This window comes from Apus apus, chromosome 14, assembly GCF_020740795.1.
Source record: "Apus apus isolate bApuApu2 chromosome 14, bApuApu2.pri.cur, whole genome shotgun sequence".
NCBI lineage: Eukaryota > Metazoa > Chordata > Aves > Apodiformes > Apodidae > Apus > Apus apus.
This window is the reverse complement of record NC_067295.1, coordinates 1,295,771-1,311,044: the sequence shown is the minus strand read 5'-3', so window position 1 is coordinate 1,311,044 and position 15,274 is coordinate 1,295,771. Positions and strand designations below refer to the sequence as shown.

At 54.8% G+C, this 15,274-nt stretch overlaps 1 protein-coding gene across 1 annotated transcript in view; it reads right to left on the bottom strand.

The window, feature by feature from the left end:
- PKD1 (polycystin 1, transient receptor potential channel interacting) overlaps positions 1-15,274 on the bottom strand; it is an 89,402-nt gene that overhangs the window by 8,262 nt on the left and 65,866 nt on the right. The window contains exons 22-40 of the mRNA XM_051631717.1: positions 13,846-13,990; positions 12,939-13,541; positions 12,296-12,452; positions 10,733-10,985; positions 9,907-10,102; positions 8,668-8,838; positions 7,964-8,107; positions 7,419-7,629; positions 6,976-7,102; positions 6,029-6,145; positions 5,570-5,619; positions 5,179-5,381; positions 4,838-4,943; positions 4,101-4,219; positions 3,233-3,435; positions 2,732-2,926; positions 1,819-1,958; positions 684-811; positions 191-356 (exon numbers count right to left, since the gene is read on the bottom strand). Of these exons, the coding sequence (XP_051487677.1) occupies positions 191-356; positions 684-811; positions 1,819-1,958; positions 2,732-2,926; positions 3,233-3,435; positions 4,101-4,219; positions 4,838-4,943; positions 5,179-5,381; positions 5,570-5,619; positions 6,029-6,145; positions 6,976-7,102; positions 7,419-7,629; positions 7,964-8,107; positions 8,668-8,838; positions 9,907-10,102; positions 10,733-10,985; positions 12,296-12,452; positions 12,939-13,541; positions 13,846-13,990 (3,434 nt within the window). The remainder of the gene's footprint in view (positions 1-190; positions 357-683; positions 812-1,818; positions 1,959-2,731; positions 2,927-3,232; positions 3,436-4,100; positions 4,220-4,837; positions 4,944-5,178; positions 5,382-5,569; positions 5,620-6,028; positions 6,146-6,975; positions 7,103-7,418; positions 7,630-7,963; positions 8,108-8,667; positions 8,839-9,906; positions 10,103-10,732; positions 10,986-12,295; positions 12,453-12,938; positions 13,542-13,845; positions 13,991-15,274) is intronic.

Genomic DNA, 15,274 nt, shown 5'->3' with positions numbered 1-15,274 from the left:
CCCCACCACTCCCACCACCTGTGTGGATGTGCTCAGGGAAGGCCTTGGGCCCTTCTGTATTAACCTGTGCTTTGCCAGGCTCAGGGGCTGCGCTGGCCTGGCCGTGGGGAGGGCTGGGACGCTCCCAAGGAACCAAGTCATGTGGAGATTTGGTGTCTGGAGCAGGGGGTGCAGGTGGGCAGCTCCTTACCCCATCAAGTCGGGTGGTGAGTAGGTCCAGGCAGCCGTCCCGTTCCCGGCCTGGCCCCAGCCAGCTGCCCAGTCAGCGGTAGAGAAGCCGTGGGGGTGGGAGCAGCTCCTGCTGGCAGCCAAGCCCAGGCCACTCAGGACATCCCGGGCACTGCGCTGGCACTCGGCTGCAATGAGACCAACACTGTCACCCCTACAGCGCTGGGCACGCAGCTCAGCCTTCACACCCAGCATCTTGCTTCTCCCCCAGCCACCTCCACGCCTCCTCGGTCCCACCCTCCAGAAGTCAAGTCAACCTCACTCCTGAGTGCAAATCCCCCTGATCCACTGCCCCAGCTCGTCTCTGCAGGAGCAGAACCAGGGGCACACGGATGCAAAGAAAAACCTCCCACCGTAACCTCTGCCTTGCTTCACTCAGCTCCATCCAGACCTGGCCACATCATCCCTGCAGGAATGTCCCCCAGCCCAGGAGAGCAGAGCTCTTGCCCACCTACCTCCCTGCAGCCGCAGCTGGCGCAGCCGGGCCGTGCCCAGCGTGGTGCTGGAGCTCTCCTGGGCCGAGCGGTTGTTGTAGAGGTATGGCAGGAAAACCTGGGACATCCACACCCAGAACTGATCCGACCTGCAGCGGGGAGGTGGTGTGAGCAGCAGAGCTCCTGGGCAGCTCTGCCAGGGCAGCAGCCTCTGCCCATCTCACCCCTGACCATCTGGAGCAGAGGACAGAGTTTTGGAGAGCTGAGCTGGGCCGCCCTCCTCCAGCAGGCAGAGGCACCACTTCCAACCATTCCACAAGCTGAGCTGTAGTGTGGGAAATGCTTACGTGACATGCAACACCTAAAGGTGATTAAATCCACTTGGCACCAGGATGAGGATCAGACCTGTGGGTCTGTGGCAGCACAGTGGAAGAAAGATGCTATTTACCTGCTCTCCCCCTTTACATCACTTGCACTCCAGAAACTCCAGTGAGTTCACTGGAATCATCCCTGACTCACATTGCAATGAACAGAAGTTTCTGTGACTGTGGCACAGACAAATCACATCTGTTTGCACAGAAGAATCAAGGGATCTCTAGTGAGATGGGTACAAGGCACCATGAATCCCAGGCACTGTTCCAAGGTCAGGCAGGACTGCTGGAGTGTGCAGCCAGGGGGAAACTCAGCTGGGAAAACCTCAGCAAGTTCAACCACACATGCAGATCAAGGCAGGGAAGGGCTCTGCATTTAACCAAGATGGTAGTTCTGGTTCTCATGACACTTTATGGCTAAGCCCTAACAGTTGTAAATTCTGGAGACAGAGCAATCTTGTGTCCTTTAGGCCAGAGAGAGATGAACACCTAGAACTGACACAGTCCCTTCCCACTAAGGAAGTAATCAAAATGCAAAGAAATTAAAGCTCTCAACCTTCATAGGTTTCTCTGCTCTCCAGGGGAGGAAAACCACAGGGACAAAGAGGGACCTGCTCACTGCCAGAGGCACCAGTGCTCTCAGGGGATTTGGGAATCTCTTACAGGAGTGAGTGTGGAGCAGGAGCCCAGCATCCAGCCCCAGACTCCTGGCTGCAGCCTCGCACAGCTGCTTTGCTATAAAGCAACATCTAGTTCCTCCCCAGCCCCGGGGCCTTCACAGTTACCTCTTGATGCGGAGGAACTCGCTGCTGCCCAGCTGCTGCTTGATGGAGCTCTGCAGGAGGAAGGCCCTGCTGGTGCGGGAGGCATCTCCATAGTTGGTGAGCAGGATCACCAGCAAGAACATCATGTAGATGAGGAAATTCTGGCAAGCAGAGAGTAGGATGGGATTGCACCCAAACACTGGGGGGGTTTGTTTCCTATCCTGCACCAAACTGGTGTTTTCCACTGCAGGATCAGGACCCAGAGCACACTCTTCTTTCTTCTTCCATATGGGAAGAAGTTTACAATGAAACCCAGAGCACAGGCTCAGAACAACATTCTCAGTTCAACAAGATCAGCCTAGCCCCACGTTTCAGTAGCCATGAGATGCACAAGCTCCCTGTGGGCTCCTGCAGGCAGGCAGCTCAGCAGGTACCACAGCTCTGGGGGTTTCCATCCCTTATAGGGAAATTGACCAGTTAAAAATAACTTGACTGGGTCAGAGCAGCTGTGAATTCCCAGCAGAAGTGTGGAGGGTTAGCTGTGAATGAGCCACAAAGAGATGGAAACTTCTGCTCCTAGAGGGGGAGGCCTGTGTTTCACAGGACTCAACTAATGAACGCTCTTGTGCAAGTTGGAGTCTACTCCACACTGCAAACTCTGCCCTGATCTCAAACACTTGAGTGATGGAGTCAAACAAACCAGCTGCTCCAGATCAACCCTCTTAGGGTTCTGCTTTCCAGCCACCTCTGATCTCAGAGCTTTACAGAAAAGAGGAATGTTCCTGCCAGTCTTTTACAGATGGAGAAACTGAGGCACCTATTAGCCAAGGAGCTCACAGCTGGATTTGGAGGACCCACACAAGATTTATCTTGGCTCCCAGAGCTAGCACTCTGCCACTGCCCTGGGCCCCAGAGGCATCAGGAGGTGTCTTACCTTCAGCATCCTGTGTAGCAGTTTGACCTTCCTGGCCTCCTCCTTGGCCTGGAAGAGGGCAAACCCCTGCGGGGGTCGGACTTTGCTGATCTTCTCTGAAACATGCTCGACAAATGGGTGCTCCACCAAGGTGTCATCTTCCTCGGGGTGCAAGCGCTTGGCAACCAGTGAGAAATAGAGAGCTTCCAGCAGAACCTGGGGGGAAAGGAAGTGGTGGGGAGACCTGTGCCACCAGACACAGGCAACAGCTCCACAGGCTCCTCAGCACAGGGATCAAGCAGGGCACCAAGGCTGAGGACTCTCTTGGAGCAGCTACAGGACCTTGAAAACAAATTGCCCCCAGCCCTGCCCCTCCTGCTGTGCTCATCCTTCCCCTCCTGCAGGGACACCAAGAGGGGAGGGAGTATCCAACCCACTCAGCATCCAGCATGACTCGATTAATACCTGGAGAAGATGTTAATTACAGCTAATCCACAGACATTGTACTCATGTTATCCTCACCTTCAGGGGCTCCCAGACCAAGAAGGATGCCAGGAAGCTGAATATCCCTGAGATGAGCCACATGAGGGCAACGCTGGAGGAAAAACCCACCCCGATCCATACGGAGACCCCTGTGGAGGTGGCGAAGAGGAGGAGACTGATACCATGAGCCAGGTAGGAGCACCAGGGTGGCAGCAAGCGCTTCCTAAACGTTTGGTCTGCAACTGGAAGGAAAAGGGAAAACAGGAGTAAATGTTACTGCAAAAGGGTCCCAGTGGGTGCAGGAAGGGCTGAGCACACCCTTCAGCATCTCTGTGCACACAACAGCACAAAGACACCACAACCAGGCATTGACAAAGACAAAATGATGGATTTTAACAGACCCAAGAGGACAATTGCTGCTGTGTCCCATTTTCTGTGCTGCAACCTGCCCCAGGAAGGCTGTGCCTTTTGAAGCCAAGAGCTCATGCCAAGAGAATTGATGCTGAGCTTCTCCACAGGACACCCAGGCACTTATCAGACCCACTTACCACCCCCAGGCCTCACGGGCCCTGGCAGCCTGTCCCCTGCCCCTGCAAGCCCTGCTGGCTGTTGCTTGCATGACCAAGCAGGAAACATGTCTTCTCTTTGCTTTGCTGATTTGAACTTCCCTTGGCATCTGGCTCCCCTTGCCCCCTGATTCTGTACAGAGACTCTCCCAGGGACCCAGGGCTGATGAGGTTCAGGCTCCACGAGAAGCCATCAGGAAATAACCAATGCATCCCAAGCAAGAGAGCTTTTCCTAAGGCTCCTTTTCCATTTACCCACCTGTGCCTCCCAAGCTCTACTCTGTGCCACAACCCCTCTTCCCACACATTCCCACCCTGGCACAGCCCTGGAGCCCTCCTACCTGTCCACGTGGACCTGGCTGATCTGCTTACTTCCCTGGGGGGAGCTGCCAGGCTCTGGCCTTTGTCGTTCAGCTTCTGCATCATGACAGTCTCCACCTTCTCCCCGAACACGCTGGACCTGCCGAGGCAGAGGGGTGACCCTGGAGAGCCCTGCCCCATGGGAATCTGGCACTGAACTCCAGGGCTAACACTGGTGTACCAGCCCCAGCTAGTCATGGAGTTTCCTTCTGGAGCACTGGGCCCTGGCTGCCGAGGCAGGCAGGTGCTCTGGAGGTCCTGGAGGGCTGGAAGTCTTTCCCCTCCCTTTCCCTGCTGCTTTGCATTGGCCACCCAGCTGGGTGGTGCTCAGGGTCCCACAGCAGGCTGCTTAGGGCACAACACAGACCCAAACACTCTGCTCCCTCCTGTCAGAGAACCCATGTCCCAGCACTTGGTCAGCGGCCCACAAAGCTCTGGAGATGCATCTTCAGCCAGGGCTTTAAGGGGATATTCCAGGTGGCTCCTGGAAGGGCAGTAGTCTAAGTAAGTCTAAGTAGCCTCTGGCTTAGAGGGCTGCAGGAATCACAGCCAACAAAAACACAGTGACTGGTGACAGGGGTGACCCCAAAGTCTGAAGTGTCCCAACGCCCAGCTCAGCTCACTGTGGCTGGTGCCACCAGCTGCTGCAGAGCCAGGTGGGAGGGCAAGGGACAGGAGGCACTGGCTCAGTGGGGAACTCTGCTCCCCGAATACTCACAGGCCCGAGATCAGATCTGTTTCAGCCCTCATGTACGGCCCCAGGTCCTGGGAGTGGGAGATGCCACTGGCTCCATCTGCCAGGATCTGCCGGATCAGATCCTCATCTGGGAAAGAGAGTGGGCACATCAGGATTTCTGCTGTCCCAGACTGAAATCCTCATTAAGAAAACACGACCCTCCTCCTCTGCCCTTCACATAGAAGCCAGCAGTGATGGCAGCAGCCTCTGCTGTTCTGCCTTCTCTAGAGCTAAGCCAGAGTTCCCAGGAACCAGACTGCTCCTCCTGCACTTTCCAGGGGCATTCAAACCCTAGCACAGAGCAAAGCTGCTCCCACACCCACCTGAGGCTGAGAAGTATCGGGGCTGTCCCTGGTGAACACCAAGGGACAAGCTGTCCTCCTCAGTTGTCAGCGGGGCCTCAAGTCCAAGGTGGCGACTGGCCCGGCCCCTCTTGAGCTTCTGGATGGTGTTGCCCATGATGGAGGGGTCGCTGAGGAGGTCTGGCCAGCTCAGCAGGGCCTCACTGGAGGGCCACCTCACGAGGCTGGGGGAACACAGAGGAGTGGGTGCCCCACACAGGGTACACGTGGGGAACAGGAAGCAGGAGAAATGCAACTGCCACAGCATGAAGGATGGTCTAGAAAGGCAGCAGCTGTGGGAGCACCAGCTCACCCTGCCAAAGCAGAAACTACAGTGCACTCCTATTTGCTGCAGCCCCAGAAACCTACTTACCTTTTGGAGTCCTCTAAGAACAGATCTGTTTTGGTTTGCTCAGAGAAGGCCTGTGGAGGAAGGGGAGGCAGGTCAGGCTTGACACTGGTTTGTGTCTGGTTTAAACAGCAGGTTGTTAACATCAGGGGTCCCAGGAAATCTGGAGCCTGAGCTGCTGTGAGCCCTGGGCCCACTTCTCCAGGGTCTGCTCTGCTCAGATCTAATGCCCAGGCATGCTGGGGAGATCCATGCTCACAGACATGGAGCAGGAGCTGGAGACAGCCAGTGCTCAGCACTCAGGGCTGGCCTGGAGACCCAGGTGACAGACAAAGGGCTGTGGCTCTCCTGTCACCTGTACTTGACAGAGGCACTTCAAGACATATCAGTTCTTGCACTGACAGCTGTGATGGGTATGGTGGCCCTGAAGAGGAGCACACAGACCCCTACAGCCTGTCCAGCTTTCAGGAGGGAAGCAGTTACCTCTGCCCGGAGCCCAGGGAAGGTGGGGAAGGAGCTGTCGAGGACTGAGGAGTCCAGGTAGTTGTCGATTTCCAGAGATTGCTGGTCTGAGTGAGTCAGGGTGTGGCTGATGGAGACCTGCAGGAGACAGGAAAGCTTGAGCAGAAAAGGGAAGGCAGGAGGTGACAATGTCATAGTGGCTCCAAGCCCTGCTGCTCCCTTCTCTGCTGGGGAGCTACACGCTTGGGCAGGCAGGGCCGGGGTGTCCCACAGCTGCCCAGCAGGGCTGGGGACAGGCACATGCTGTCCCTCACTGCCTCCCAGGCACCTTGGGCACTCATACCCACCCACACCACAGACCAGGGCCACCTAGGCTGTCCCATGTACAAGTTCCCTGGAAGTCAAATGAGTTTGCAGCCTCCTGCAGAGCAGGGAGTGCTTGCAGGAATAAGAAATACCTGACACACTTGCTGCTCATCAGTTGCTGAGCAGCTGGCTGCAGCACTTAATGATGCTGCTAATTGAGTCTAACTAGTCATTAAATCCCCAGCTAATCCTTTCACAGCTGCCTAACCATAGCTCTGCTCAGGGAGCTGAATCTGTACCCCGGGTAGGCAGTCCATTAGCAATGCTCCACTGAGCATCTCTCATGCTCCTGGTAAGGCAGCAAAGGGTCAGGAGAGCCTGTTCTCAGAGGGACAGGTCACTGCCTGGGCTCTGACCATGCCCAGACCAAAGGGCAGGTTTTAAAAGCTGTTTATTCTCAGGGGCAGGAGCTGCTCCCAGCCCCAGAGGAGGCAGAGACTGGCTAAGGGCACAGGTCTGGCCATGGCACAGGGCAGCATGGAGGCACACCTGGGAAAGAACAGGGATGTCATGTACCACAAAGGGCAGAGTCCAGCCTCAGATGGGCAAACCTGGTGGCACCGCACCCATCTGAGCAGCCTGCAACTACTTCTCCCCCTTACCTTGCTACGAGCCATCCGGAAGAGAAATAAAATGACCAGGTAGAGAGGGTAGACCACCACGCTGGACACAAGACCAACAGCCACTGTGTCCACATTGACAGGGATCAGGTTGGAGACGGCCCCATTGCTGGAGAGAGATCAGAGACCAGGTTACCAGGAGCACCCAGGGCTGCCAGCTAAGCAAGGGGGGAGACAAAACTGCACAAGCTGGCACTTCAGGTGTGCAGAGAAAGAAAAAGAGCACGGGCTGGGCTCAGGAGACACAGGAGAACCAGGAAAGATGATCAGGTTGACCTTGGTCATCCATTTCCTGAGCCCAGGCTCTTTGGAGCAGACCCAAGCAAGGCAGCTGCTCCCAGCAGATGGAAGGTGTGTAATGGGAAGGGCAGGAGAGGCCCTGAGGAGGTGAGGGACAGGCTGGAGCACCAAGGGACGCCGCGCACCTGAGGTGTACGTTCCCCACCACGCCGTACCACACGGCGTTGGCACAGAGGAAGAGGAAGATGAGGAGGGAGCAGCAGGTGGCTCTCTGGACGCGGGTGAAGCGGCTGCGAGGCGGGTGGTCCCACAGAGACAGCCAGACGTGCTTCTCAAAGAAGCCTCGCTGCAGCTCCGCTATGAAGATCCGTGAGAAGCTCCTCAGCTCTGTCTCACCTGAGCACAAAAAGAGAGACCCTCAGGGCCAGCTGCAGAGCAGAGGGGACACAGCCAGGCCTGTCATCACCCTTCCTCGCAGGCTGATGCTCAAGGAAGTGTCCACCCCACATCTGCATGGTCCCTTCTGCACAGCTGGGTACCTGCCATGCCTTGTCTTCTGGCACAAAGGACCCAGCAGGGCACTTGGCTGCACAAGACAGTGCAGTGAGAAAGAGCCAGTGTTCAGGCTCTGTGGCCTCCCCACAGCCTGCTGCTGTGGGCTCAGCACAGCGAGAACTGTCATGCTGCTTGGGACCACCCCAGCCCCACACCCCAGGGGCTGAGCACTCACTGGCTGCATAAACCTCCTTCTCCACCAAGCCATCGTTCTCTTCGCTCTCCACCGACAGCCAGTCATTCACCAGGAAGAAGTAGCTCTTGCTGCTCTGTAGGTCCCGGACTATGACGTGCTGCAGGTACCAAGATGGGCTGAGTCCTACAAGTTAAGAGATGAAGAAATGTGTTTCATGGCAGAGAGTCCCTATGTGGACTTGCAAAGCTGAGAGGGCAACCCTAGAACCCCTCAGTGGGACAGCAACAGTTACCCTGTGACACCGTCTCCATTGGTGGGACTTGCAGAGTTCCCAAGAGAAAGGCTTGGCACAGCCAAGTCACCTCCTAAGCTGTAGGGTAGATTTGGATTGGATATTAGGAAGAAAAGCTTTGCTGTGAGGGTGGTGGGACACCCAGGTTGCCCAGAGAAGCTGTGGCTGCCCCATTCCTGGAAGTGTTGAAGGGCAGGTTGGATGGGGCTTGGAGCAGCCTGGTCTGCTGGGAGGTGTCCCTGCCCATGGCAGCAGGTTGGAACTGAATGATCTTTAAGGTCCCTTCTCACCCAGACCAGTCTGATTCCACATGGACAGTTACAGACACTGTCCCAGCACACTGCACGTACATGAGATCCCAGCTGAGCAGCCTGCAGATCTTCTGGTGATGGTCACCATGGTCTCCAGCAGGGTCAGCCTGGGCTCTGCCCCAGGCCTGCTCCCCCCTCACCTTTATTGTCGTGCCAGACGCGGATGCGCCAGATGCTGCCCAGGCTCCGCTCCGTCGCGATCTGAAACACGTCCAGGCTGTTGCGGTGGAAGGCGTTCTCTCCATCCAGGTGTCTGTGACCACTTTTGTGGTCCACACCATACAGGGCGATCCCCACGTGGGCCGTGGTGCCTGGCAGAGGTGATGGGGCTCAGTTAGGGAAGCCCAGCCCAGGGGGAGCAGTTCCCCAGTCCTGCCTTCCTGCCAGTGACCTGGTACCAGGTGCAATGGTCCTTCAGAGGGGCCACCTGGAGACTCAGGAGGCAGAATGTGCTCAACAGCCATCCCATACCTAGGGAGTGGCCTGGAGGACAGCTGCTCACATTGGCCTGGTGCACGGACCTTGGCATGTTCACAGTTTTCCTCTTTGGAAGGGACTGAATCAGACATTCCTTGCCTTGCTAACACCCTAACCTGAGTTGTTTATTGCGGATGTTTTTTTTCCACAAAGTAATTTAAAGACTTGTTTTCTTTTACTTCTGTTTCCAGCTTCCAGGTGCCCCCCTGGTTCACCTGCTCAACCTGGATGGTTCTTTGGGTGATTTCAGGAGAAAGCTGCTGCCAGGGACATCAGTGGTTACACTAAATCAATGGCAGCTTACCTGTGGCAGTGACACAGTGGCAGTCTGCTTGGACTTCCAAGTCCAGGGTGATGTTTCTGGCAGCTCTAGCTACTCATCCAGCCCTGGATCAGAAAGCCAAGCTTTCTGCCTTTATGCTGCTGGGAAAGACTCAGATGGCAGAACAAACTCATGGATGCTGGAGGACAGCAAAATGGTCCATCTAGAGGGCCCACAAGGTCTAGATGCTTCTTCAGGAGACGATCAGAAGTGAGGAACAAACCCTGACTCTTGGCTACTCCTGCAACCACAGCCCAGTCAGGGAAAGCAGCGTGGGACTATTTCTGTGCTGGGTCGCTCCTTCCAGCAGCAGTTGCTTGTCCCACCCCAAGAGCAAGCAGTGGGGCAGCATGCTCTTCTCCAAGCTCTTGACCTGCCTCATCATTGCTAAAAACCAGCTCAATGAATGCTGTGGAAAGCCCTGAACTGCCTGTCTGCTCAGTGCTGCTCCCAACACCAGCTCAGCTCTGTGCCCTGCAGGGGAGCACTTGGTACATGACATGCTGAGGTGAGATCTCAGGGGAACCACACAGGTGTCAACGCTAGGAATAAAGCACAGGAGGAGAGACAATGGGCTAACCTGATCCTCTGCCCCAGCCAGTTTTCACCAGGATCTCATATTTGTACAGCCCGTTCTTCCCACAGAAGGGGATCACTCCCACCCGGTTCATGTCGATCATGTCCAGCTTGTGCACGATCAGCGCGGCCACCGAGTAGGTCACAAAGCAGACAGCACATGTCAGCAGAACGATGTAGTTGAGACCTGGGCCTGGAGCCTAGAAGAAAAGAAGTATGTGGTAAGTAGGGCAGCCTCCTTCCCCAGGGGGACCCCCTCATTCCCCAGGAGTCATGCATGGTGTACCCGCCCTTCACAGCCACCACACCACACACAGGCAGAGCCAGGTCCCCGCGCAGCCCGTGTGCTCACAGCCCCACAGAGTGGCCACAGCAGCTGCTAGAGCTGCTGGAACAGCTGCTGAGAGCTCCCTGCTCCCAACTACCTCACCCCAAAGGAGCTAGGAAGAGCCTGAACACCCCTGGGAGTATAGAGCTGCTGACAGGGGCAAGCTCGCTGGGATAAACCAGTGCTGGGTGATAGCTGGGAGAAGCCTTTGGCATCAAACACAGAGGTGAACACACTGCAAGGTGTCCAGAATCAAGAACAAAGCTGCCAGCAAAGGTCTGTTTCAGCACCAGCAGCCAGGATTCAGGATCAGAGGACATGGTCCCTCTCTGAGCTGTGCCCCAAAGTGCTGTCAGGGCCTTGTGCTGCTCTGGCACTGGGCACAGGTCACCCGTGACCCAGCTGGAACATGAAGCCAAAAGAGCCTGAGGCTTCCCTCTAGGTGACAACCCTCTGTTCCACGTGTGGCCGTGCTGAACAGCCTGTACTGTGCTTTACTCACAGGGGAGATGAACTGGACGGAGTTTGGAGGGACAAAGAGACTGGCTCCGAAGGCTGTGAGGTGCTGAGTTAAGCACACAGCCTGGTCTGGCCTGGTCTCTTCCAGTGGGATGATGCCTTCTGTCTTCCAGCGTCTCTCCTGCTCACTGAAGTACTGGCAGAGGGAGGTGTACAGCCCCAGGGTCACCTCCACGGGGGACCAGCTGAAATGGTTTGTGATGTTGATGTAGTAGGTCTGGATGGTGTCATCCGTTCTGGAGAAGGGAAAGGCAGCAAGGAAACACTGTCAACCTCCCTGCTGGAGGGACCAAACCCTCTCCTGATGGATGTGTGCCCAGGGAAAGCACCTGCTGCAGGGACATGAGAAGGAGGAAAAGCCCAGTGAAGGTGGTGTAATTGACACCACCCTTTGGCTGTGCTGAAACTCTGGGGTTCCACAGGCCACCTGAGTTCTTTATCTCAGCCCCTGGAGCACTTGTATCCTCTTCTCTGTGCTGGCAGCCTTGCACAGCTCTCCCACCACCCCTCCCCATGTCCCACCAACCCACACATTTCACAGCAACTCTCTGGCTCTGGGCTGGAAGCACATTTTGCTCATTATAACCATTATTCCCTCTTTGAACATCCTGTTACCAAAAGCCATGGAAGCTGCTCTGACTTACACAACAGAAGCTCCACTCTTGCCCCACCTATTCCCAAGCTGCCTTTTCTTCTCAGATAATGCCCAGGAATGGCTTGTAAATAACAATCAGCTCTCGGGCCAGGCAGCAACTGAAGTTACAAGAACAACTGCTCTGATAAAAAGAAGAGAGCTTTGCTGCAAAACCCCAGAGCACAGCAGCAGCACAGGCCATGCTGCAGGCAGGCAGGGTGGACAGAAGCCCACGAGGGAACCTGCTTTCTCCTTTGGTCACAGGTTGGGAAGATGAGCTCTGAGGAGAGAGGTGCTCTTGTGAAGGTTGCACTGCAGGTCAGGAAGTGGGTCAATGTGTGGTGCTTTGCTCCAGGAAATTGTTTCCTGGGCTGCATGAAAAAAGGCCTGAATTTGCAAAGGTTGGTGTGAGTCCCCTGGGGAAAAAGTTCTGGTAAAAGTGGGCAGCTCTGGGATCACCAGTGCATAGAGGATGAAGGTCTGGACATACAGCAGGTCTCAGGCAGAAGAGCAGAGAAAAAGGCAGCAGGGGGAGACTCATCAACAGGAGAAGCCCTGGATGAGGGTCAGGACAGTCACAGGAAACAGGATGTACAGCTCTAAAAAGGGGAACCCTTCCTCACTGGGATGAGAAAGGCAAATGACAGAGCACTGAGCTGCTTTGCACCAGCAGCAGATCTCTGGGAAGGGGAGAGCATCAGGGTAGAAGAGGTGCCAGTGCTGGGGTGTAGGAGTGACAGCTTGCAGCTCCCTGCCCACGAGAGCTGTCTCCTCTGAGGCTGAGGAGCCCTGTGGAGAGCTAAAGCAGCACCAGCCCTGCAGAGCAGCCTGGCAACAGCTACAGCAAAGCCCTGAGCATCCCCCCACATCCAGCCATGGCATGACAGGGATGACAAAGGAGGCTTCTCTTACCTGGGCGAGGTGAAGAAGGTGTAGAGCTTGTGGTCACTTCCAGCCAGGGCGTCCAGGCTGATTTTCTTGGCAGCAGTACAGTTGTGCTCGTTGGGCTCTGGCTGGTGATGGAGATAAGCCATGATGAAGGGCTCAGGCTCACTGGCAATGTAGTGATCTGTGTGGGGAGGGGGAGAAAAAACAGAACGTATGTTATAAACACCAGGGAAGGCTGGAGCACAAGCCTGCTGTCAGCTGTGCATGTTCAGGGAGGAGTACCAGGAACACAGAAAGTCAGGAGAGATGGTTTTCCAGACTACACTCCCTCCATTTGCAGCTGAGAAGATCCCTGAGCAAGAGGCTCCAGCTACCACTGTACCTGAGCAAGAGGGAGACAGGACAAAACCCCACCAGTGCTAATGTGGCTCAGCAGAAGGGCTGGGAAAAGCAAAAGGCTTCTCAGTGGCAGAATCCAGAAGCAAGGATTAGACTGGGGATCAGATAATGCCCACGACAGGCAGAACCTCAGCTATGCAGTGTGGAACTCGCTGGCTACACTGGACACCCCCTCCCTCACCAGCTTTCCCTTGACACAGCACCCAGCCCTCCTCTCCCACGGGCAGAAACAGCAAAGAGCAGAAAGAGCTGGATCTGTCTGCGCTACCGTTCAGGACTCTGTAAGTGAGCTGGAAGTGCAGTCCTGCTTCTCTGTTGTTGCTCTCCATCGTCACAATGAGGCTCACAGATGTTCTTGGCTCAATGACTTCAGTGCCAGCAGTGAGATTGTCAGCATCTGTGCTGTTGGAGACCATGACTGTGATGGCTTTCTCCGAGTCCAGGCTCCCGATGGGGATCTGCACCCCGGCGTGTGTCTGGAACTCCATGGAGGCCACCTTTGTGGACACGGTGTAGTTGCTGATGTAACCAAAAGGGAAAGGATTGGAGTCCACCTGGAACATGACTTGAATGACATCTGTCAGGTTGGAAAGGGTGGTGTTGAATGCCTGGGGGATGGAGAACTGGCAGTTTGGTGTGTTCTCGTAGCAAAGCAAGTTGAAGGGATCAGACCGCTTGCCCGTGGCCTTAATTTCTCCTCCCACCAGCTCAAGGGGCTCTTCATTCAGCACTCGAGACTTCATGAGGATGCGCATCAGGCTGGAAGACAGGTTGTAGGCTTTGGGAGCTAGCAGCAAGTTGTGGGAATCAGCCAGCAGCTCCTGGGGCTTGGGTTCTTGTGAAGCTGAATTGACCAGATGAATTAGGTCACCTGCCAAGAGAGAAATAAAGGTGAAAAGAGAGGACATAGTAAATAGTCTAGATAACTGCTGCAGTCTAGATAACATCTGACACCTTCCCAAAACAATCAGACCAGTCTTTCCTTACTGCCTTCTTACTGTAACTCTACACTCTGCACATGACCTTCTGCACTGCAGGTGTTCAGTAGCCCACCAGTAGCCCACAGCTAAAACCAGACCTGTCAGCAACTCCTGCAGCTCTTGCCTAATCTACAGACCTTGGTCGTGAAAACTGAATTACAACAGGAACCAGGTTCCTGCAGGAACCAGGCTGACCTGTGATGTTGAGGATGTTGTCAGCAATCCCAGTTGGTGTCACAGTGCCCTGGGTTGTTTCCCCTTGCAGAATGGTCATCATGGTCTCCAGCTTGTTCAAAGTCCTTGTCAGGCATGACTTGCAAACCAGCTCCTTGCTCACCACCTGCAAAGGGAAAGACCAAGGCAAGTTGAGCTGACTCAGTCCTGCAAAGACCTCAGCACATTTGTTCAAACACCATTTGCACCCTGAGAGTCACCCCAGCTCTTTCCAGTGCCAGGGAGGTAACTGCAGAGACCATGGCTGCTCTGCTCACACCAAGAGATGCCAAAAAGTTGTGAGGGTCTTCAAGACTCCTCCATGCTCCTCTCCTCCCGTTACAACCTGCCAGCACACAGGCAGGCAGCCTGGGGGTCTCATGGAGGAGGCTTTAGGGTTGGAAGAGCAATTAAGGGCCCCATATTCATGTTCCCTGAAATTCACTTGCAAGGACCAAGCATGTCTCCAGCTGGTGCATCTCATGAGCAACCTTTTGGGGCCACACGCTATTCCTACAGATATCAACCAGAAGAAGCTGGACAGGATCCCTCCATCCACTCTGCTGTCTTCAGTGGAAACAAGATTTAGCCCTCATTGAATCCATTTCAGTGTCCAAATACTCCTGAAAGCTGTGGGAGGGATCCTGCCACTCAGGCTTGATGGATGTCCCTCCCTCTGCTCCCAGATGTGTCCAAGAAACAGAATGTTCTAGCCATGGCCTGGAGCTCCCTGCACTCTCCAGGGCTGGATGGGAGGGACTGAGGCAACACATGGAAGCTGTTACCACAACCCCATTCCTAGCTCTTATTAATACTTTTTTTTTTTAAAATTTCTTTTAATCATCATAGGATTCAGACATGATTCACCATATGTTTTGGTGAAGAATCAAAACAGCATCTGCAGGTCAAGCATTCCCCCTGTTCTGCTGTTATTGGTAAGTGATGAGAAGCGAGGACATCGGGGTCCAGGAGGCAGTCAGGTATCAAGGAGGTGGGGAAGAAAAAGGTTTATTGGGAGCAGCCACCCAAGGAGCTACTGCTGGGGAAAGAGAACTTGGTAAGAGGGCTGAGATGCTTTTTTTTTCCCCTGCAGGAAAAATTCCTTCTGAATTTTCCTCTCCCCTGTAGGTAAAGTCAAAAAAGCATCAGCGCCGCTTGATAGGAAATGAAATGTGTAAACTCTGTGCTAGTCTCAGCCACTTGGGAAATTCTAGATTACTGTTTTCCTAAGCTTTTCATTCCAATCCAGAGCATGGACTAATCCTGGAACGTCAGCTCTTGCCGTGGAATAAAAATTCTATTTCTAGACCAAAGCTTCCCCAGCGAGAGCAAGTCACAGGGCAAAGGCCCATGGGAGCGACAGAAACAAACCACCCCAGCAGGATGTGCTGAACCCCAAATCCCTGAGGAA